At 41.7% G+C, this 24,173-nt stretch overlaps 1 protein-coding gene across 3 annotated transcripts in view; it reads right to left on the bottom strand.

The window, feature by feature from the left end:
- LOC147903285 (S-adenosyl-L-methionine-dependent methyltransferases superfamily protein) overlaps positions 1–11,252 on the bottom strand; it is a 29,653-nt gene extending 18,401 nt beyond the window's left edge. For 2 of the 3 annotated variants that reach the window (XR_015540761.1, XM_087372447.1), the window contains exons 1-6: positions 10,717–11,252; positions 9,851–9,912; positions 9,360–9,411; positions 8,063–8,177; positions 7,643–7,737; positions 7,453–7,574 (exon numbers count right to left, since the gene is read on the bottom strand). Coding sequence is in view for 2 of the 3 variants with exons in the window: in XM_087372447.1 (XP_087228573.1) it covers positions 7,453–7,574; positions 7,643–7,737; positions 8,063–8,177; positions 9,360–9,411; positions 9,851–9,912; positions 10,717–11,124 (854 nt within the window). In the remaining variant the exon portion in view is untranslated. The remainder of the gene's footprint in view (positions 1–7,452; positions 7,575–7,642; positions 7,738–8,062; positions 8,178–9,359; positions 9,412–9,850; positions 9,913–10,716) is intronic. The other variant, XM_087372454.1, reaches the window with a different exon arrangement.
- Between the last annotated feature and the right edge of the window lie 12,921 nt (positions 11,253–24,173).

Genomic DNA, 24,173 nt, shown 5'->3' with positions numbered 1-24,173 from the left:
AAATGCTACGTGGGTGACCAGAGTTCAGACTGGGAAAAGTACCTACCCTTAGTAGAGTTTGCTTACAATAATACAGTACATAGCTCTACAGGGAAAGCCCCTTTTGAAGTCATATATGGGAAGGTGATTTTGCCACCTATATTAAGGACTAAAGATGAAATATTTGCAGCTGATCAGTTTGTAAGAAACCTCCAGACAGCTTACAGCCAAGTCCGGACAGCAATTGAAAGGTCTCAAGAGAAACATAAAAGGGCTGCAGATAAACATAGGAGACAGCTAGATCTCAAGGAAGGGGACTGGATACTTTTGAGGTTTGAAAAAGCTAGGCTCCGCAAGTTTAAAGGCAAACAGAAAGTGTATGCAAAGTTATCTCCCAGATATTATGGCCCTTTCAGGGTTACAGAGAGAATAAATGAAGTTGCATACAGATTAGCATTGCCAGAGCATTGGAGGATTCACAATGCATTCCATGTGAGTCTTCTAAAGAAATTTCAGGGACCAGAGCCTACAGAACCAGTATCAGAAGATCCACCAGAAGTGGATGAGCTGGAGGAAGTCCTTCAGCCAGAGCAAATTGTGTACCATACTGTACGTAAAGGCCCTCAGGGTAAAGAATTTTACAGGTATCTTGTAAAATTCAAGAATTATACGGCATTAGATGCCAAGTGGATGGACGAAGACATGTTATCCGATCATCCACAGCTTTTGGATGTTTACAAGGAAGCTTTTCAGTTGAGGTCAACTGAATAGAAGCCGAGGGGATGTCACCACAATGTAAATATCCTAAGTCAAAGTACAGTTGACCATTTATTTGATCATAATTAAAGAGTTTTATTACGGTCAAAGAGTTATTTTAATGGTCAAAGGATTGACTACGGTCAAAGATACTTGACTCTAGTCAAGTAAACCTGACTACGGTCAGAGAGTGTTGACTTCGGTCAACAAGACTTGGCATATGCCAAGAGGGGTTAACCCCGGTTAACCAAGATGTGCCAACCTCGGTTGGAGAGACTTGGCTATAATTAAGGCACCTTGACCTTGGGTCGAAGCTCTTTAATTATAATCAAGAGTGTTGACTCCGGTCAACCAGAGAATATATATATATATTTATTTATTTATATATATATATATTTGTTTAGATGTGCACATGTGTTCAGTGGGGACGCCCACCGTGACTAGGATTAGTCCACAGTGTGTTATTTGCATGCAAAGCGCTAACAATTAATGGGTACCATGGTGGTGCGCTTTAATTAATTGTTGCAGGTACTGGCAAGGATTATTTTTCCTAAGCGAAATGGGAGCCTGACAAGCACCTAGGAAGCGGTTCGTGTGACCGAGAGCTTTGAAGACTCCAGAATGGCCCTAAGTGGCTTGTAATAAGAGTTAGTCTAGATTGTAGACAAGTGGCATGTTGCCAATTTGAATGGGGTTTGAAGCCCTTGTAAAGAAGGATTTCTTTTCACGTAAAAAAGAGAGAGACTTACGAGACAGCTTCATGCTGAACTTTTGTAACAGATTTTCTGGAATGAATAAAGACCTTCGGGGGGGTCCAGCCCGACAATTTGTCCTGGGCCCTAGTGTATGTTCAGAGAGAGAGAGAGAGGGAGAGCTTTTGGAGAGTTAATTTCAGTCGTGGAAATACAGTCAAAGCTGTTTCGTCAGTTTGGATTGTATAAGCCATAGCTGTTGTATCACCCTTCGTCGAATACGGGTTGTACTGCTGGTTGTACCAAGCACATTCTATCATTGCTTTTTTCAGTCGAGGCATATCATTCCTCACATTTGGTCTTGCAAAACATGAAAGGCTGCGTGGGACATCTTGGATCACCTTTACAAGGTTCGCAATGGGCACGTGTTGCTACGCAGGCAATTGGAGAATGTCAAAATGGAAGAGGGGGACAGCATGGATCCATACATCACAAAAATGAAGGATTTTCAAGAGCAGCTCATTAATGTGGATGAAATTATTTCAGATGCTCAGGTAGAGTCCACGACACTTAATGGACTTCCTGAGTCCTACCAGGGGTTTTGCTACTATATTGAGGTTGGTTGCCATGGGCAATCCCAACACTTAACACTTTCGACCAGCTTGTTTCCCTTCTCCTGCAAGAAGAGCAAAGTCGCACAAATCGTGCTACCTCTCAAATTGCAAATCAAGCTTTTGTCGCTAATCACAAAAATAAAGGAAAGAATGGGCAAACCCAAGCCTTCTGGAGGCTCATCTACTGCTGGACACTCATCTAATTCTGCCCCGTTTAATGAAAAGAAGAAAAACAGCAAACGTTGTAATTATTGCCAGAAGCCAAGACATGACATTTCTGAATGTCGCAAGCGCATCGCTTCTGAAAAGAAGCATGCTACATCCTTGTCTGTCTTAGATTCTAAGTCAGATTGGTGCTTCAACAATGGAGCTTCCAAGCACATCACTTCTTGCAAATCACTCTTTCAGACATTGGGGGCTGCTCCACATGGTGGCACAGTGACATGTGCCAACAATGCATCATATCTCGTGAAAGGGATTGGCCAGGTCGAGGTCACTTCAGTTTCAGGTGATTAGAGCTCATGGACGTTTTGTTTGTCCCACGTATAAAGAAGAACCTCATCTCCATTGCAGCCATATCCTTGAATAGCTTTCCAGTTCTCTTTGATGGTGATCGATGTGCCGTGTATGACAAACGGTACGATGACATCATAGTACTTATTGGGTCACTTTCTTATGGGCTATATCATCTTGATGTTTATGACAAACAGCCTGCTATAGAGGCAAATTTGGTGCCTGAATCTGTAATTTCAGATTCCCACTTATGGCATGCAAGGTTGGGTCACCTCAACTACAGAAGCTTGGTTAAAAATGCATTCACAAAACATGGTCGTTGCTCTACCACCCATGCATGCACCGGTTAAACATGTTTGTGAGGGATGCTTGTCGGGCAAAATGCACCCTTTCTCATTTCCAAAAAATGGGACAATTGGTGCATCCAGGAAGCTTCACCTTGTGCATAGTGATGTGTGCGGGCAGATGCGGACAGCATCTCTTGGGGGCTACCTTTACTTTTCTACCTTTGTGGATGACTACACCAAATTTGATATATGGCATGAAGGCCAAATCTCATGTGTTCCCATGATTCAGACATTGGCTTGCCATGGCTGAAAATGAATCAGGGAACAGGCTCCTTACTCTACGCACTGACAGGGGGGAGAGTACATGTCCCATGAACTCACTGATTTTTTGGCAGCTCGGGGTATTATTCATCAATGTACAATGCCTTATACTCCACAACAAAGCCGGCTAGCAAAGAGGAAAAATCGGTCAGAGATGGAAATGGGCAAGTACATGCTCAAAGGAAAGTCTTTGCCAAATAGGTTCTGGTTGGATGTTATGTGCTCCAACTATGTGCTCAATCGGGCACGCACAAACGCATTGAAGACTATCACACCTTACGAGGCATGGCACGGTCGCAAACCTGAAATTTCTCATATGCGGGTATTCGGGTCATTGGCTTATGCTCATGTGCCATCTCAGCCGCAATCTTCATCACAAAAACACTCTGCAATCTTCTCTCCTCTGCTCTCTCTCTCTCCCTCTCTCTACAAACACACTAGGGCCCAAGACAATCGTCGGGCTGGACCCCCCCGAAGGTTTTTTATTCATGAAGAGAGAAAGTGAGTACATAGTTCAACGTAGAGCTGCCTGATACAAATTTCAAGCGTGAATCCATTTTACAAGAGCTTCAAGCTCATTCCAAAATGGCAACATGCCACTTGTCTAAAATCTAGACTAAGTCCTATTACATGCCTCTAAGGGCAATTTATGGAGTCTTCGTAGCACTTGGTCACACGGGTAGCCTCCAAAATACTTGCTACACTCCAAATTGCTTGAGTCTTTAGCCCCTCATAGTACCTGCAACAATTAATTAAAGTGCACCACCATGGCACCCATTAATTGTTAGCGCTTTGCATGCAAATAATAAACTGTGGACTAATCCTAGTCACAGGTGGGCATTCCCACTGAACAAACATGTGAACACAACACAATTCTTAGGGTTGGTCGTAATTAAGGAGCTTTGACCAATGGTCGTGGCGCCTTAAGTATGGCCAAGTCTCTCCAACCCAAGCTGGCACATCTCTCCAATCGAAGTTGGCACAACTTGGTTAACTGTAGTTAACCCTCTTGGCGCATGCCAAGTCTCGTTGACCGAAGTCAACACTCTCTGACCGTGGTCAACTCTGTGGTTCTTTGGTTGACCGCAGTTAACCCTCTTGGTAACAAACCAAGTCTCCCCGCCGACCGAAATCAAGCTTACTTGACCAGAGTCAAGTATCTTTGACCGTAATCAATTCTTTGACCATTAAAAGAACTCTTTGACCATAATTAACACATATGAGAACTCTTTATGGTCGACTCTACTTTGACTTAGGATATTTACATTGTGGTGACATCAACTGAGGCACAAGCTTGAAGAAACAGCTGTAAAATGCATATCCATTGGTTATAGCGCAGAGAGCAAGGGATACAAGTTGTATCAGCCCAGCACGGGCAAGGTCATTGTCAGTAGGGATGTTGTATTTGCTGAAAATATGCCTTTACCTTGGCTGGAATGCAAAAAACAGCCTACTATTGTTCCCTCTCTTTCAGTCGCCCGTAGATCCAGAGCAACCAGTGCAGAGTGTTGTGCCATACACTTCTACCAGTGCACATCCTTCTCCAATAGTTCCTGCTCAGCCTGATATGCCTTTAGTTGATGATCATGCTATTGAGCAGGCAGTGCTGTCATTAAACAACAAAAATCAGTCCCAAGATGGCTTTTGGACACACTCAGGGACAGCAAACAAGCTGAGCCTTTGCCAGCCCGCACTAGAGGTGCACATAAACATATGCATGGCAACTATTTGGCTGTAGGTTTGGTTGCTACTGCCTGCAATGAGGAACCTTTATGTCACAAGGATGCCTTTGACAGCAAGGAATGGATGGATGCCATGAAGGCTGAGCTCGAATCCATTCATGCAAACAAGACTTGGGAGTAGTGTGACTTCCCAGCAGGCAAGCATGCCATTCGCACAAAGTGGGTCTACAAGGTGAAAAGGAAAGCTGATGGCAATGTTGACCGCCTCAAAGCCCGCTTGGTTGTGAAGGGATATGCACAGCAGCACGGCATTGACTTTGAGGAGGCCTTTGCTCCCACCTCACGCATTACTACTATCAGGTGTGTTATTGCTATGGCATCTCATCGGCATTGGGAGGTTCATCAGCTGGACATCAAGACTCCCTTCCTTCATAATGATCTTTAGGAAGAGGTCTATGTCACTCAGCCACCTGGTTTTGAACAATTAGGTTCTGAAAATATGGTTTGCCTCTATGGCTTGAAGCAGGCACCCCGGGCATGATATGCCAAGATACATGCATTTTTGACAGCCCGTGGCTTTCAGAATAGCCCAACCGAGGCCACTCCTTATGTCCGAAAGAGTGCATCATAATTTTTAATTCTGATTTTATATAAGGATGACATGCTTATCACTGGGCCAGATATGAAACAAATTGCAGATTTCAAGGCTGATTTACAGCAGTCTTCTGCCATGACAGATATGGGCCAGTTGCACTATTATTTGGGCATATAGTTTACATATGTTGAGGGGGGTATAATGATGAGTCAGTCCAAGTATATTGGACAACTCCTTGATCGTTCTAGTTCGACGATTGCAAGCCAGTTTCTACTCCATTGGAGCCTAGCTTTCGTTTCTCCTCCGAGGATGGAAGTCCGCCATTTGATGCATTCCTTTATCAGCAGGCTGTTGGTTGCCTCATATACCTTTGTCATACCTCGCCTGATCTTCAGTATGCCATTTCCCATCTCAGCAGGTACATGCACAAGCCTAGTACGCAGCATTGGCAAGCAGTGAAGCGGGACTTTCGATACTTGAAGGCCACGCAGGATTTGGGTTTACTCTATGGTTCAGAGGCCCCGATTGTTTTGCATGCATTCATGGACAGCGACTGGGCAAGATGTTACGGCACTAGGGTGTCACACAGCGGCAACTGTTTTATGCTTGGAGCTTCATGCATCTCTTGGTTCAGCAAGAAGCAACCTACAGTTGCCACATCCAATTGTGAGGCTGAGTACAGAGCAGCTTTCGCAACTACAGTAGAGTGCGTCTGGCTTCGCAAGTTACTGGCAGATCTTGATATCATTCACCCCGACTCTACTACGATCTACACCGACAACCAGAGTGCTTTGGCGGTTGCTAGAAACCTAGTGTTTCATGCGCGCACAAAGCATATTGAAGTCCACTATCACTATGTTTGAGAGCGAATGTCTGGTGGAGACATCCAAATGTCCAATGTTCCCACCGAGGACAACTTGGTAGATCTTTTCACGAAAGCTTTACCGCGGCCCAAGTTTGAGGCATTTCGACATGCTTTACACTTGGCTCCTTTTATTACGTGAGGGATCACTCTATTATACTTATCATAGGTTGCTATATCCCTCTGGGATGAATATGTGCAACCATGATGTAGTTTCCAGGTATTCCTAAGATATTTCCAAGATACTTCAGCCATGCCATGGAGAGGGGTTTGTTAGCACTTAACCTTGGTATGAGCCTTGTAGGTCAAATCAACTCTATGAGTGGACTTCACTGGTCAACCATGTGGTTGACTTGGGGACCATATAGGTCACCCTTTGTATTTCCCTCTTATCCATTTGAGCAGTACTACGTTTTGCTCCAGCTTGTTGTTTGCTTCCCGCACTCCACTCCCGTTCCATTGCTTCCTGCACCCAACACTTGCCCTAAATAAAGGGGGCTGGGCCCCCACATAAATGCAGAGGGCACACAGCCCCACATGTACTACCCACAGCCCAAGATAAAGGGGCTTGTGGCGTCGGTTTTTTAGCAGACTGGTCGGCCACTAAGGGGCTGCCAGTCGGCTACTACAAGGGGCCCTTGAGGGCCTATAAAAGGAGAGGCGTCAGGCCTCATTTCATCATTCTCTGGAGCAGCAAGCAGGAGCGGCAGGAGCAGCAAAGACCAGCGCTTGGAGCCTATTCTGGAGGACCAAGAAGGCTGAGGAAGCTGCAGACCTAGCTCAAGGTGTGCCCACTAAAATCAGACGAAATCCCACACGCTCTGTTACGGACAACAATTTCTCTTTGATTCACTACGAATCTCCTCCGTAAAAGACAGCAAGCACACTTCCCCTTTTGCTCTCCCTCTCTCTACAAAGACAATAGGGCCCAGGACAACATGTCGGGCTGGACCCCCCCGAAGGTATTTTATTACTTGAAGAGAATCTGTTACAAAAGTTCAGCGTAGAGCTGTCTGGTACTCTCTCTCTCAAAACGTGAAAAATCCCCTTTATTACAAGAGCTTCAAGCTCATTTCAAATTGGCAACATGCCACTTGTCTAAAATCTAGACTAAGTCCTATCCAAAGCGGGTCTAAAAAGTGATTTCATACCTGGACTTCAAAACTCGATGTGCTTCCTTTAGAAAGCTTGGATAATCAGTGCCCATCAGTGAAAGGCAAAATACTGCAACGTCAACTGATGAGGTGCTCAAGGGGGTCTGCAACAAAAGGAGCTACTGAGAGAAATTGATAGCGACTATTCCCTTGCTACATCTTATGCTTTCAAACTTCATTTTCTTACATGAGCCATATTGCAAGCAATGATTGCTGTGTCAGATGCTACAAGGTCCAAGGAGAAAACTTGGTTTTGTACGGACTTTGCCAACCTGCCATCTCCTTTAAAGCACACGGTGCCATTGCATTAGGAATCTTTGATTTTCAAAAACTGTCAAATTAAAGCCCTCATGGCTATGACAATCAGCATTCCTTCTCACAACCTGTCCATGCATATTTCCCAAAAAGACTAATTTGCATGACCTTTAGTGACATGTATTGGCTCACTAAACTTCCTCAAGGGAGACATATAATCAAATTTTATATATGTGGTGTCTAAATGGTCTAGAGCTTTAGCTAATTGAATTATGACTTATAAATTACAAAAGTAATTCCCTGCATTGTAACTGCAAAGATTAGCATGAAGATTATTTAGCCAAAGGCTCACCACAACCAAAATCAGCTACAACTAGAGCGGTGCTTCTTGCTCTTAGCCAGTCAATGATGGCTTCCACTGGCTGGCGTGGCCATCGCCTCATTTGCTCTTGATAGCCTGCATGATACTGTCATTCAGATGCATAAGAAACTTGATAATGTCTGTCCTCTAAAGAACATCACAAAAGGAAACTCCTCTAGAATCATGAACTATTCTCCTTATTCTAATCCGTGCATCCCATTAAAGAGAAGGGAAGGGGAACAATTGGAATAGCAAATAAATTTCAATACATCATAATAGAAAATACGTAGTATGCTTAAGAGGAAACGTATGTCATACAAGGAAACGTATGTCATACAAATCTGTACTGTCAACAAATATGTGTGCAGGCCCCTGCTTACGAGAAGTGATGGACATAGTAGTGTCGTGAAAACGACCTCATGACTAAGTCCATGAAAAGGTTCTCATGAAGCAAGCGCTACACTGTAAATAATATTCTTACAATTACATTTGTCATACTTTCTTCATATGAGTTCCCGCAATTTTACCGTGCAAGCTTTGTTGGCAAAAGGCTAAACACACAAAAGACACGTCACAGTACTCATAAACAGACCAAAAGTGGAGTTGCTTCTCGAAGAAGAGAATTAAAAGCATTGAATGTACTAAAGGCAAGGCCCCTCATAGTTACTTTCCTCCATTCCAGAGGATCAGGGCAAGGGGGAACACCTGGAACACCAGCCTAATACCACCTATGCAGACCAAAACCCAGAAGACTAGGAACAATGTTCCAGCATCCTCAGAATCCTTCTGCAATGCTGTTCCTTGGTTTTTTTCCATAACATGTACTTGACTCTTGAGGTCTGCATATTTTGTATTGGCTATGGGCCCAATGCACTTGCTTGTGGCAATGTATTACATGGGCCATTACTTTTGGGGCTTGGCCTCCTTTTCTTGTATATTGCATATTTATATGCTTTATAATCTATTGAATATCATCCATCATGTGTGGCATAATGCATTTCAAATTTCGACTGTGTTTTTACAAAAGTTGAAACGGAGCTGTAAAAAATCATATTTGGGTATATTTCTGTCATATGATGATGTGCCATATGACGTGACATTCCAGTTCTAGCATCCCATGTTCCCAGAACATTCCCCTTCCCTAGTAACCATGCTCCAAACAAAAATTTGTCAACCAATACAAAATGTTGACCTTACCTTGAGTGTACTACTGGAAGCCAAATAAAAGTACTATAAATGCATTCCCCTAATGTACAAGTGGGAACAAAAACGTAAAAGTATTGCTTACAAATTGAAATGCGGTAGGATCTTCTTTGAAAATTTTGCAAGCTTCTTCACCACTGCATAACAGCATGAGAACATTTAGCACGTCATTGTCAAAGGAAGCTGCTTTACACTAGAACAAAAACTGCACAAAACTTTGTCAATGCCCATATTAAGTTTTGATGGTACATGCATTTTTTTCACTTTGTGAATCAACACAAGACATCTATGTCGATATATCTTTATGCAGAGAACAAGAATAGGGGGAGAAGGCTCGAGTGGAAATGTAATATGACCACTTCATCACCACCACTGAGCACATAGGAAGAAATGCACTTGAACCATTTCACAATGGTGTATAGTTATTGTTCAACGTCAAAGACTTGAGTTTACTTATCAAAAACTTAGAAACATGATAGAAGCTGGATTTAGCTGGATTTACACTTTACCCCTACCGTCAATTGAAAAAAATAGATTTTACACATTGAACAATGTGATTTCCTATGAGACATATACCTGCAGGTGTAGAGCTTCTCATTCAACATTCGAAATTGACCTCCTGACAACCTCGATTGTATCTACAAGACCACATAAAAATTCGTTACTCGTGCATTCACATTGCATTTAGACTTTAAGTAGCTTGTTAAGCGAACACCTGATATACCATTTCAACTACCCATCTGTACTCAGTTGAAATGTTCTTATCGTTTGATCATTTACTTGTTCATTTCCTAATCTATATACCAAACCCTTAGAGAATTGCGGGGATGACTATTTCTCGTGATCATAACATTGAACCTACTCCACTGTTTTATCTAATCTCCTAGGTACGGCTATGACAAAGTACAGTTAGATGCATAAACCACTAGTGATCATAACATTGAACTACCCAACTGTTCTATCTAATCTCCTAGGTACAGCTATGACAAAGTACAGATAGATGCATAAACCACTAGGCCAAGGCATTGGAGGCCGGAACACACATTTGGAAGAATACTACACGTAGGAAATCTATCCACTTATTCCAGCCCAAAGCTTCAATCGTCAAAGGCTGATCCTACTGCAGCCCTAGGCTTTCCAAGCGGAGGCCACTGAGATGCTTTCATTCAGTTGTCAAAAATGGGCACCTCCGTCCTGAGTCGTAAACTGGCATGCTGCTCCTCCCACCTTTCTTCCTCAAGTCAGTCATAATCCTCAGTAAGGGAAAGTTCAGGTCTAGTTGCAGCCCGTAGAGTGCTCCAATCAGAACTAGGCACTCCCTCCTACGTCCTAAAGGCGATGCCAGCAACTTAGCCGTAATATCACATGAGAACTGTTACAAATCTGCATTTAATTATTTTCCCCCGATTGCCGTTTTAAAATAACATTCATTCACCACGCACCTTTTCCAGGAAGCTTTTATGTTTCGCTTGTGCTTTGGAGACAATTTTTCCATCATTTCCAATTATCCGAGGACGCAGGCACGAACTATTCGCCCCAGTACTGTCAGCCTTGGATTCGGCGTCATTATGTTTTTGTAATAGACTTGGAGCTAATTCTTCTTCTCTAACGGATTGCCCTTGAGTGGATTTATCATTGTGCCTCTCTAAGTCTGTTTCTTTTCTTTTGTCGATGCCAAGAAGATGTCCGTGTACATTCCTTCCTTCACGTCTGGGCTTCTTCCAATGCGGGTTTGGTCTGAAAAGTCCCAACGCATAGTGAGACACCTTAAGACCTACCGGGCAAACTCGCCTTTTCTTCTTGGGCGGTTGATCAGTATCCTGCCACCGCTTCCCACTGAACGATAGCATCTCTTTAACATAATGTGAGCTCTGAATCTGTCATGTCACAAAGCATGGAACTTATTTTTTCTAATGGCTCTCCTAAATCTAAAAAATTCTTGATCTCCTCATTCAAGCATCCGATTTGTTCGAATAGGTTTGTAGTGTCTGCATTACAAAACTGCATTACGTTAACAAAACTTTAAAGATTTGAAAGATTCATTGAAAAAATTATTTGGTGATCTAATTAGCACCCTATTCTAAGCTCATTAAACCCCTCATCTGATCTAACTAAACACCCTATTGTAACTTTCCCTACCCCTTAATATAACTCTCCTTCCCCCTCCACCTCATCTCTGCTCAGCGTACCCTACCCCTCCCCCTCCGCCCACACACACCCGCCTCGCTGCCCACGCATTTCATAGAATTCGTAAGGACGATCAAAAAAAGCGAGGCGTTTGATCGCGGAGAAAATTTCAAGGTCACTCAGGGTCGGTCTTTCCCCCTCCACCAACACACCCCCCCTCCTCGCTCAGGGTCGCTCCCTCCTCCTCTCCACCCACACACCCCTGCCTCACCACCCACACACCTCCTTCGCATGCATTTCTTGCCCCTTGGAGATGGTTCTCGGAGCCGTGAGCTTCCTCTAAGGTCTGGTTCTCGCTCCTTCCTCTGGCATGCTTCCTCAGCCCACCCTGCCCCTTTCTCTCCACCTCCATTGCTCCCTCCCGCATGCACCATGAACCAAAGCTTTCCTCATGATCTGCACTACAGATACAACAACGGTCTAGGGATAGCGAGGTACATATGCTAAGGCTGGAGGTGGATATGAGAGGAGTCGCAGCTAGAGGTGGATAGGCGAGGAGTCGCCAACTAAGACAGGGCAGCGAGTAGCTATGGCAAAGGGCCGAAAAGGCAAGCATGCAGAGGAAGGCAGTGGGCGATGTCGCATCGACATATTTAAAGGAGCTTAAACCTCCATCTAGAAAAATCGTTAATTTTTTTGTTCTACCTTAGCTTATGATCACTTCCTTTTCACCCCTCTCACTTTCCCCTAAACAAATTAATGGAATTTATTCTCTCATAGCCTCCCTATTTAGGGCCAGTGTCATTTTCCTCTAAGAGGGGTATTCTATTTTGGCCTTTTCTAGCTTATCTGAGTGAGCTTAACATAACCAAATTAAAGATAACCTTAACAAAAGAATTATATCCCCATCGCTACCTGAAAACTTTCAAGGGTTTTTGGCCTACCCAAAGGGGTAGCCTTAGCGACGCCTCATTTTTGGCAAAGAGGAAATTAGAGGATTATTTAGTGTACTCAAAATCAAAATTCGTGATTGGGTGGATTTATTACCTACAAACTGTCAGTTGTTACCTGCAACTACCAGTTGCATCTTTGTCAACACATGCATCGAATACATGCGCATTGGAGAGGGGTTGCATCTGCGTCAAAACATTGAATTGAATGCATGCGAATTGGAGAGGGTTATTAGTTGGGGAAGGTCTACGTGAGTTTTCAATGAAGGCCTTTACGAGCCTTGCTAGTCCGCCCACCTCATTCCTCTGCGACTTCATTGTAGCAAGAGCGTTGAGCTCCCAATGGCTTGATATCGTCTTCTTGCATATGAATACTCTGCCTTTTTAATGGCAATTACAAGCGTATCTTCTTTGCAATGTTTTTTGCCTATTCCACATGCAATAGACGTTTGCAGCGAATATATGGAGGATTTTCAGTATTCATTGCATCCGTCGGGATATGCAACTCTTGAACTTTGCTGTGCACTATAAATTTGTAGTTGTGTTAAGCTTTTGTATCACATACTTAGATCGATTGCAGCAAACAAGAATAGCAAGAATGGAGGGTTCGATTGAGCTGATGGACACAAACAGTGGCGCTTTCATGAAGGGTGCCTGATGACTTGCCTTGTTCTTGATTTTCACAAACATCCTTTCTTCCTTTTGCATGCATATTCGATCGCTCTTTGCATGTGCTTTGATTGCTAAGATATTTGATGTTTTTGTGCAGGACTAGCAAAAGCATATCCTCATATTTTGAACACATTGGAGACACCAGAGTTTGCAAAAATTGGCGTTATGGAGTGTGGAGACATTGAGTCAAAGAAACACCAGAATTCTGCCGATGGTATTTTATTTTTCATTTGACGTTGTTGTTGCCACTTTGTGTTTTGTCTATTCGTGGTCGTCGCATTTTGGAAGCTGAACTTCATTGCATATATACGAGCAGCAGATGGTCGTAGGGACTTGGAATGTTGTATGAGCTCATTCATGGTTGTTAAGACACTCATGTCTTATGATAAGACACTTAAGACATGTGTCTTACCTTTAGACACTCTTTTTTTTTTTTTAGTGGGTGGGGTGTAACAACAAACATCGAGTTTGACGTAACCATGCTATCATTGATGGTGACTTCGGATCCAGTAGTGGTAGTGACCTCACAGATTTAGATTAGGATGAATCTTGAGAGTCGAAAGTTTCCTTTCAATTATATGTATCAGCATGCATATTTCGTTCATGTCACATGTAATTGACACACTATTGCCATGATATTTATGTGTATTGATTAATGATGTTGGTATGTAATCTATGTAGCCCTTTAGGCTTTTGTTAAGTTGTTTATCTAGATTTTTGAATATCAAGATTTAATTGTTAGTTTAAATCTTTAAAGTTGTGATTCGTGACTTGCAAGCTCTTGAGTTGTGACTCTAACTTGCAAGCTCTTGAGTCTTGAGTCTTAACTTCAACTTTTAAGTCTTGAGTACATTGTACAAGTGCATTATTCCTTTTTGTATTGTTTAAGTGTAGCTTATTATACTTCTAGAATCTAGCAACTATCTATGCAAGCAAGTTATACACTTGTATACTTACACATATATTAATTAAATATTAATTAATAAAATGACATGTCTTATCTTTAAGACACTTTAGGCACTCGTGTCTAAAGCGTGTCTTAACGTGTCTTATAACCATGAGTTTGTTGTTGCTTACTTTTCTTTGTTCTCTAGTTGCCGTATCGTGACCCTCCCAACTCCTGCTACTTCCATGATCTACTGGTCATATCGTGACCCTCCTATTTCCTACTACTTTCACAAAATACTCAAATCTTCTGAGTGTTGGGCGTCGACAACTCCCTCTGGTTTAATTTTTCCATCATCGCATCTTTCGAATAGACCTACAGCATTAGAAATCTCAGCTTCCTCTCATCTGAGGCTAGACTCCAAATTCTAATGTTGTTGTTCGTGTCTCCTTTACGTTTTGTTAGTCCGTTGCGTCTGACTGTTGACTCCAAATTCTAATGTGGTGACTGATTCTTTCGTCTATACTTTCACTTATTTATTAATCTCTTTCACAAAAACAAATCTGCAAAGTCAATCGTGTTTTCAATATCAATGGTTGGTTTTCTCGGTTTACGTGGGCAGATTCTTGACATGCATCCACAGTCATTAGTCTTCTAGAAACTGACATTTTCAGCATGGTTTTTTGTTTTTGGCAAAAAACGTGCAAAAGTACAAGCTGTCCTCCTTTGCCTACACACCCCCACCTCATCGCCCACACATTTCATAGAATTCGTAAGGATGATCAAAAAAGGCGAGATGTTTGATCGCGGAGAAAATTTTAGGGTCTTTCACCCTCTGCCCACACACAACCCCCTCATCGCTCAGGGTCGCTCCCTCCTCCTCCACCCACACACCCCTACCTCGTCGCCCAAAAACCTCCTTCGCATGTATTTCTTGCCCGTCGGAGATGGTTCTCGGAGCCATGAGCTTCCTCTGGCATGCTTCTTCAACCCACCCTGCCCCTTTCTCTCCACCTCCATCGCTCCCTCCCCTATGCACCATGAACCAAAGCTTTCCTCATGATTCTGTGCTACAGATACAACAACGGTGTAGGATAGCAAGGTGCATATGGTGAGGCTAGAGGTGGATATGAGAGGAGTCACAGTTGGAGGTGGATAGGCAAGGAGTTGCCAACTAAGGCAGGGTAGCGAGTACCTATGACAGAGGGCTGGAAAGACAAGCATGCAGAGGAAGGCAGTGGGTGATGCCGCATTGACATATTTAAAGGAGCTTAAACCTCCATCTAGAAAGATCATTAATTTTTTTGTTTATGATCACTTCCTTTTCACCCCTCTCACTTTTCTCTAAATACATTAATGGAATTTATTCTCTCAGCCTTTTCTAGCTTATGTTAGTAACATAACCAAATTAAAGATAACCTTAACAAAAGAATTATATCCCCATTGCTACCCAAAAACTTTCAAGGGTTTTTGGCCTGCCCTGAGGGGTAGCCTTAGCGACGCCTCATTTTTGGCAAAGAGGAAAATAGAGGATTATTTAGTATACTCAAAATCAAAATTCATGATTGGGTGTATTTATTACCTTGAAACTGCCAGTTGTTACCTGCAACTACCAGCTGCATCTACGTCAACACATGCATCGAATGCATGCAAATTGGAGAGGGGTTGCATCTGCGTCAAAACACTGAATTGAATGCATGTGAATTGGAGGAGGGTTTTAGCTGGGGAAGGTCTACGTGAGTTTTCAATAAAGGTCTTTACGAGCCTTGCTAGTTCGCCGCCTCATTTCTCTGTGACTTCATTGTAGCAGGAGCGTTGAGCTCCAAGCGGCTTGATATCATCTTCTTGTAGATGAATACTCTGCCTTTTTAATGGCAATTACAAGCATATCTTCTTTACAACATTTTTTGCCTATTCTACATGCAATAGATGTCTGCAACAAATATATAGAGGATTTCAGTATTCATCGCGTCCGTCATCGTGATGTGCCACTCTCGAACTTTGCCGTGCAAGAATGGAGGGTTCTGTTGAGTTGATGGACATAGATAGTGGCGCTTTCGTGAAGGGGGCCTGATGACTTCCCTTGTTCTTGATTTTCACGAAACGTCCTTTCTTCCTTTTGCATGCGTATTCGATCGCTCTTTGCATGTGCTTTGATCGCCAAGATATTTGCTGTTGTTGTGCAGGACTAGCAAAAGCATGTCCTCATATTTTGAACTCACTATAGACACCAGAGTTTGCAAAAGTTGGCATTATGGAGAGTGGAGACATTGAGTCAAAGAAACACCAGAATTCTATCGATGGTATTTTCTTTTTCATTTGACATTGATGTTGTCGCCTTGTGTTTTGTTTACTCGTGGTCGTTGCATTTTGGAAGCTAGACTTCACTGCATATATACAAGTAGCATATGGTCGTAGGAATTTGGAACGTTGTATGACCTCGCTGCTCATTGTTGCTTGCTTTTCTTCATTCTCTAGTTGCCGTATCATGACCCTCCCAACTCCTGCTACTTCCATGATCTACTGCGCAAGAGGCATATGCTTAAGGTTTGTAATTATCTTTGTATTTTGCATTAGTTCATTTGGTTTGTGCTCTTTTTTAATTTTTATTGTTTTTGTTTGATAACAGTGAAGAAACTTGTTCGAGAGCACCCACAGTATGTTAGCTGTAGGTCCACAATCACGTCTCATGTGCATCGAAAGTCTAAAGTGAAATATGAGACGAGATAGGAAAAAGAACTTACTCCTAAAATTTCTCTTAAAGATGTTATAAACATTGATTCTGATTGAGGGAAAAGTGGATTTCAATATTGCTTTTGGATTCCTTTGAATACAAGTTTATTCTAACATTATATCATATCAAACATTATTGTTTTATGATAAAGGAATTAAGTTATGATGAGTGAAAGTGAAGGGTGTATTGATTATAATTTTGGTACATTTGAAATTTTATTGTCGATTGTAATAGAATTTTATAGAATATGCATCTACATTTTAATGACAAGGATAGGAAATGAATGCATTAACATAAACAAATTTCCCTCCCTGAATTAAAAATCTTATTTTGTCTCATATTTCTGTTGGTAGCTAGCAAACAACTCATGTGCAAAGAAGACAATGGAGAAGTAAATTCTTACAATACTTGTAGAGATGCAAAATGCTCACAGTGCTCGGGAAGAACAAAAGTATCACTTTCATTGGTCCAATGTTTGGTGGAGTCTATTGCAAAGAGACCGCTACTATCTTTTCTCACTGTCGCATGGGGACCGTTGTAAGTAGTTCTAAACCAATTTACATCAAGAATAAAAATAGTAATCTTCTCTTTTTTCCCCCTTCTCTTATTCTCTCTTTCCCCCTTCTGTCTTTTGCCCTTCTCTCTTCCTTTCCCTCTCATTCTCTATTTCTGCATAAGCTCATGCATAAGCATAAGCATGAGCTTATGCTTATGCTTATGCTTATGCTTAAGCATAAGCATAAGCATAAGCATAAGCTCATGCTTATGCTTATGCTTATGCATGAGCTTATGTGGAAATAGAGAATAAGAGTTAGAGGAAATAGAGAAGGGGGAAAGAGAGAAGCATAAGCATGAGCATATCATGCTTATGCTTCTCTCTTTCCCCCTTCTCTATTTCCTCTAGAGAAGCATAAGCATGAGCATATCATGCTTATGCTTCTCTCTTTCCCCCTTCTCTATTTCCTCTAACTCTTATTCTCTATTTCCACATAAGCTCATGCATAAGCATAAGCATGAGCTTATGCTTATGCTTATGCTTATGCTTAAGCATAAGCATAAGCATAAGCTCATGCTTATGCTTATGCATGAGCATGAGCTTATGCTCATGCTTATGCTTCTCTCTTTCCCCCTTCTCTATTTCCTCTAACTCTTATTCTCTATTTCCGCATAAGCTCATGCATAAGCATAAGCATGAGCTTATGCTCATGCTTATGCTTCTCTCTTTCCCCCTTCTCTATTTCCTCTAACTCTTATTCTCTATTTCCGCATAAGCTCATGCATAAGCATAAGCATGAGCTTATGCTTAAGCATAAGCTCATGCTTATGCTTATGCTTAAGCATAAGCATGAGCATATGTCTCATTTTCTTATGCTCATGCTTATGCTTATGCATGAGCATGAGCTTATGCTCATGCTTATGCTTCTCTCTTTCTCTATTTCCTCTAACTCTTATTCTCTATTTCCTCATAAGCTCATGCATAAGCATAAGCCTTCTCTATTTCCTCTTCTCCTTCCCCTTCTCTTTTCCCCCTTCTCTTTTTCCTTCTCTTTTCCCCTTCTCTTTTCCCCCTTCTCTTTTCCCTTCTCTTTTCCCTTCTCTCTTTCCCCCTTCTCTATTTCCTCTTCTCCTCCCCCTTCTCTTTTCCCTCTAAAATCCTCTTCTTTCCCTCTTTCCTTTCCCTCTTCTTCCTCTTCTCCTCCCCCTTCTCTTTTCCCTCTTTCCTTTCCCTCTTCTTTCTCTTCTCCTCCCCCTTCTCTTTTCCCTCTTTTCTCCCTCTTCTTCAGATTCGTCTTGCTCTTCTTCCTCTTCCTCTTCCTCTTCTTCCTCTTCTTTCCCTCTTTGCCTATGCCTATGCCTATGCTTATGTTTGTTTTTTTGTTTTTTGTTTTCGTGTTTGTGTCTATGTTACACATGGGATCATGTCGCTCATCCGATGAGTACAGACAGCCTCGCAGGAGAAGAGCTCATGATCTTTATGCTCCAGAGGACTTTGATTCCTCTCAGGCGACTACCCCGAGGACTACCCCTGGTCAGCCTCCTCTCGGACCTAGCACTACGACTACCCCTGGTCCAACTCCTCTTCCATGTAGCACTATGACTACCCCTCGGGAAACTCCTTTGCTAGCCACGCATGGCTTTATCGGGAGTCCCGACGAGTTTGTAGCATAGATGACGATGAGGAGGCAGTGAGATTCTTCTCTCTGCTATCTTAGAGGACCTCAGCAATTCCCTCCCCTACACTAACGGGTGGACATACTGCCCAGCTGTCCCCTCGTGCCCCTTCGAACACAGGGTCATCACCTGTGCATGCCTCTCGTAAGGGAAGGAAGAGTAGAAAGGGTGGCTCATGTTGTGCTGACTCGGGAGATGTAGACGAGTCAGCACACTCATATTCCTGCAGGTCTCCACTTGGTCCGAAGACACAGTGTCAGTCAGGTCGCTTTCCCTCTCCTACTCCCACTGCTACTTCTCGCTCCGGAAGCGCTCGCGCAGCTTTCACTCCTGACTCTGCTACCGTCAGTCCTCCCTACTCATCAGGGGATCTCTCCTATGAAATCACAACTGCCGGAGAGATAATAGAAGATAGAAAGGGCAAAGCAGTGATGGCCACCATGAGGAGGTTGATGAGTCATCACTTCAAGAGCGGCATTGCTACCAATTAGCGGTATCAAGATGGCCAAAAGAAGCAGGCGGTCATCAATGAGTTAAAACAAAGATACCCTAACCTGCCAAATGTGGAGTTTAATGATGATTATATGCGAGAGTGCATGGGTTTGGTCTTGAAGCATCGTAGATCAACCTTGCGTACTTCCATCACAAAGGGATTGGCTAAACCCAGCTGGGCAGACAAAGCTAATTGGAAGTACTTCAAGAAGCAAAATAGGGACCATCCCGAATTGTTCGAGGGTTATTGTAAAATGGGAGTTGACAAATGCGGACCAACAATTTGCTTTATTCATTCAAAACCTCTTCTTCAATACTATGAAAATTTTGGTGAAATAAGTTCTATCATCATCCTGGGTTCGAATGTGCAAAGCCCAAACAAAAGGAATGGCACTTCAAGCAAAGGATGCTCTTCTCGACACTAACATTGAAAAGTTGCTTCATTCAAACATAGGATTTTCATATTTCTTTCATCTTCGAACTTCAACTGACTATAAGTACTATCTCAAAAAAAAAATTTCTCCTTGTTAAGACAACTAGGTCCTCCAACTTTCTTTGTAACACTTTTCGCAGCCGAGAAATTATGGGAACCACTAATTGAAGCAATTCAAAAACTCAACACAAATATTTGATGCAAATCAACAAGCCAAAATAAGACATCTCTTGTGTTCAGATCTTGTCACTATAGCCCAATATTATGTGCACAAATTCCAAGCCCTTAAAGACATAATAAAAAAAGATCACAATATCCTAGGGAAAGTGAATATTTCTACTTCATCAATGGAGTTCCAAAATAGAGCAAGCCAACATGATCACAGATTTTTGTGGGTGGAAAATGCACCAGTCTTTGGAATATCTTTGAATAGTGAGATTCAACAATTCGCAGAAACATACATTTCAACAAATAGTTTGCAACTTCCAAGCAAACTATGACAAATCCAAACACATAGGCATCATAAAATGTGCTTCAAGAGAAAACAAAAATGTCGATTTGGCTTTCTGCGACCTCTCCCAAAAGTTTTGATTCCATTGAAACTAGAAACAAAGAACAACAATTTTAAAAAGAAAATAAATCTCATTAACTCAACATTGTCATAAGATACAACACTATCATTAGACTACCATGGGTTCTTGGATGCTATTCAATAATCCATTCAGCACTACATTCGTTAGACTACCATGGGTTCTTGGATGCTATTCCACTTACTCAAAGAAACTCCTCAAATTCTAGAAGCAATAGACATAAGACACAAGACATGTAGTAAAACAATAAGAATCCCTCTCAACCCATTGAACACATCAAGATTGCATAAAACATTGCATTTAAAGCGTGGAATGATAGTCGAAATATGCTCTAGCAATCTAGATATCTCCGATGGATTGGTGAACGGAGCAGATGGCATCTTTCAACATTCAATCCTTGTGGGAGAATTCCAATGTGTTTGGATATTGTTCCACAATAAAACACTAGGCAAGAAAACTCGTTTCAATAACTCCTCTCTATATATACAAACAAAATAGAGAAGATGTGAACATCAATACAGTAAATCAAAAAAGACTTTCAAGTAGGGAAAAACAATTTCAACACAGTTTCTCGAACACAATTTCCCATTAAGGCAACTGCTGCAGCTAGGACAATACACTGTTCGCAAGGACTATCCATGGACTACCTTGTATTTTGCCCATCCTTAATCTAAACACATGGTTTAACATACACAACAATGTCACAAATAAGAACCCCTAAAAATTTCTATCTTTTAAAACCCCTTCAGCCAGAACACATCAAAGTGGACAAGTGAAATGTTCAAGCATTTTTAACAAGCCGTTAAGAGATTTAAGTTAACCACAGTTTATAAATGCCAATGGGAATGCACACTTATGTGGACATCCATTAACACTCTTAACTAGTGCTCCCTAACTAGTGTGGAGCCTTTGAGTTACCGGACCTGGGTAGCTCCTCTTCTTCCGCTCTCTCTAGCACCCTAAGTGCCTCTATAATGAGACATCTTTTTGTTTTTGGTTTCTTAATTTATTAGCTTGTGGATATATCTTGTAACTATAAAAAATCAAGTTAATGAAAGAGAAGAAGCCATAATTTTAAGCCATACTTATAAAAATGTGCTCGAAATGATTTGTGTGATTTGAGCCTATTTTGACTTTCTAAATTGGTAATCGTAGTTTGGGTCCAAAACTAAATAAACTAAGATTTGGATGCTATTATTTTATAATGAAAACATGGTCCCATTTCAAAGTAGACGCAAATTTAGCAATATAGAAGATTGGCTTTATGTAAGAACTCCCAGTTTTTAGCATTTATAACAAGGTGGCCATGCCAGTTAGATATTGCTAGAGTGTTTTTCATGTGTTGGTATTGATGCACCCAAGAAGATTACAAAAGGGTTAGTCTAGTATGCATAGGATGTGCCAGCTACTATCAATTGTGTATTTTCATTGTACCAAATGTAACCTAGCTTCAAATTGTAAATTCTTTGAACAAGAGGTTGATATTGTCTGATGTTATTATTTTGTGTAATAGTGTAGATGATGGTGTTTCATTATCATGTCCATGTTTAAGTCTCTAGGTAATATTATTCCATTGTTTGGTGGGAAAACATTTGACTATTTGATGATTATAAGAAATCCCTCCCCATTGATCATTTGTTCCATACTTCAATGGAGGAACATTACATAGCTTTCACTGTGAATCTTGTAGTGGATGCAAAAGCTACAGTGGTCCACACATAAAATGCTAGTACTCTGATAAAATGGAACAAGTTATTATTTCTACAGTAGAGCTTTCCTATGTTCTTAGAAAGTCCAACTATAACAAAATTATATGTTAAGAAGAACAGTGGAGCGCTTTCTAGTGTCTTGACTATTCGACGTGTGTGCTTCTTGATAAGCACATCAATTGAAGAGTTACATAGTCTTCGATGCCAACATCACACAAAAAATAGAAGACGGTTGTTCCTTGCATAGATGTTTAAACATTATGGTCCTATGGAGTGATGACAGTAGACATGCCAAAATCAAAAATGAGGAAAGTATTGAGATCTTGATACCTTCTTTAGATCTATATGGTGCAAAGGCTAGCTACTACACTGTAATTTCAGAGATGTTTTTACTTGCTCTTTTTATACAGACCTGAGCTGCTATACTAAGGTTTCATGTTATTAAGATTTAAGGATGTGCCTACATAAAATCATTGGATGATTGCACAACAAGCAGCTCTTTATCTTCAAAGACCAAGTAAAGCTACTCTGTCCTATGAGATGGATCCATACCAAGTATAGAGGCTCATATTAGTGTTTCATGGTTAGGGGATCCGTTGTCTTGCTATTCACTAGTTGGTCTTTGTTCCACATTAGCTGGTGGTTCTTTAGACAAATTGTCTTGCTATTCACTAGTTGGTTGTTGTTCCACATTTCGACTTGCTAGTTGGTTGTTGTCCCACATTAGCTGGTGGTTCTTTCACTTGATTGTGTGATTTACAAGAAGAGATTGCATGTCCTAAAGCCAAATGCTACCTACATGGTCTTTTGATGGCATCAAAAGACCATGTAGGTATGGAGTATGGAGGCTTTAGCCTTTATGGGGTTTCAACAGTTAACTGCATTATGAATATATAGTATTTAGCCTTTATGGGGTTTCAACAATTAGCTGCATTATGAATATACAGTAGCGCCACAGTGGTGGCCTACAACTAAAATGGCTCATGATTAAATTTGAATGGCACCCTCCTTGGATTTTTATTAATTAAGGCAGTGGTTTAAAATGGCTCATGATTATTTGGATGGCACACCAGGCTTCCAGTCACTACGATGGCTCAAATTTTAATTAATATAAGGTCAGTGGCATTTGGCATTTGGCTACTTTGCTTAAAATGGCTCATGATTATTTGGATGGCACCCTCCTCATATTTTGATTAATTAAGGTGGTGGTTTAAAATGGCTCACAATTATTTGGATGGCACACCGGGCCTCCAGTTACCACAGTGGCTCAAACTTTGTAATATATAAGGTCCGTGGCATTTGGCATTTGGCTACTTTGCTCTCATACGCCCTTGCTTTGCTACTTTGCTCCACGTACCCTCCTCCAGCGCTCTTCTGCTCCTGCTCTACCTTGCTCCATGCTCCCTCCTCCAACTCTCATCCACTCATCTATTCCCTTGCTCACCCACTCTTTTCATGATGCCTATTACTTCTATCACCCCTCAATGTAGCATAATCTCAATCTTGTATGACTTCTCGTATAAGGCATTCTGTTGCACTCGTTAGGACTTGAAATGGTCGCTCTAATGGAATCTCTTCATTCTCTCAACCAATTCCCCCCACGTCTGCATCTCACCACCTTGAATGGCATGCACACCTCTAGCCTCTATATGGCTATGCTCCATGGATTCCTTGGAGATGTTGAACATAGGGCTAAGGATTTTCATAGCAGAGTACTATTATCTTATTGGGGGGGTTGTATTCCTACATTTTTGCAATGTGTGCAGTCTTTGGCCTCTCCTCCATTGGCTCCCCAAAAAATTTGAATGCAGCAAGCTATGGGCTGGTAGAAATACTAAGTTATACAAAAATCCTCTTACTATCAACAATCAACAAGAATGAGTACCCACATCATTCCTTCCCTTCGGTGTTCCTACTATAGGAGTGTGAGCTCAATCTTCATCTAGAAAGATCTTGGTCCCCTTTAATGCTGCCTGTGTAGTCATAAGGGTGGATTTATCTATGGTTGTTTGCAGCTTTACAACCAAAGGCCTCGTTGGTGCATCTGTTTTACCCACTCTCCAGGCTGATTCACAAGTGAGGTTTACTCCCATCTTGTTAAAGAGGATTTTGGCATCTGACATGGGGATATCAC

The sequence above is a fragment of the Dipteris shenzhenensis genome, chromosome 3 (genome assembly GCF_047967505.1).
Source record: "Dipteris shenzhenensis isolate YYH24624 ecotype China chromosome 3, Dip_SZ_1.0, whole genome shotgun sequence".
Lineage (NCBI taxonomy): Eukaryota > Viridiplantae > Streptophyta > Polypodiopsida > Gleicheniales > Dipteridaceae > Dipteris > Dipteris shenzhenensis.
The sequence above is the reverse complement of the archived record's forward strand: the minus strand, read 5'-3'. Positions and strand labels throughout refer to the sequence as shown.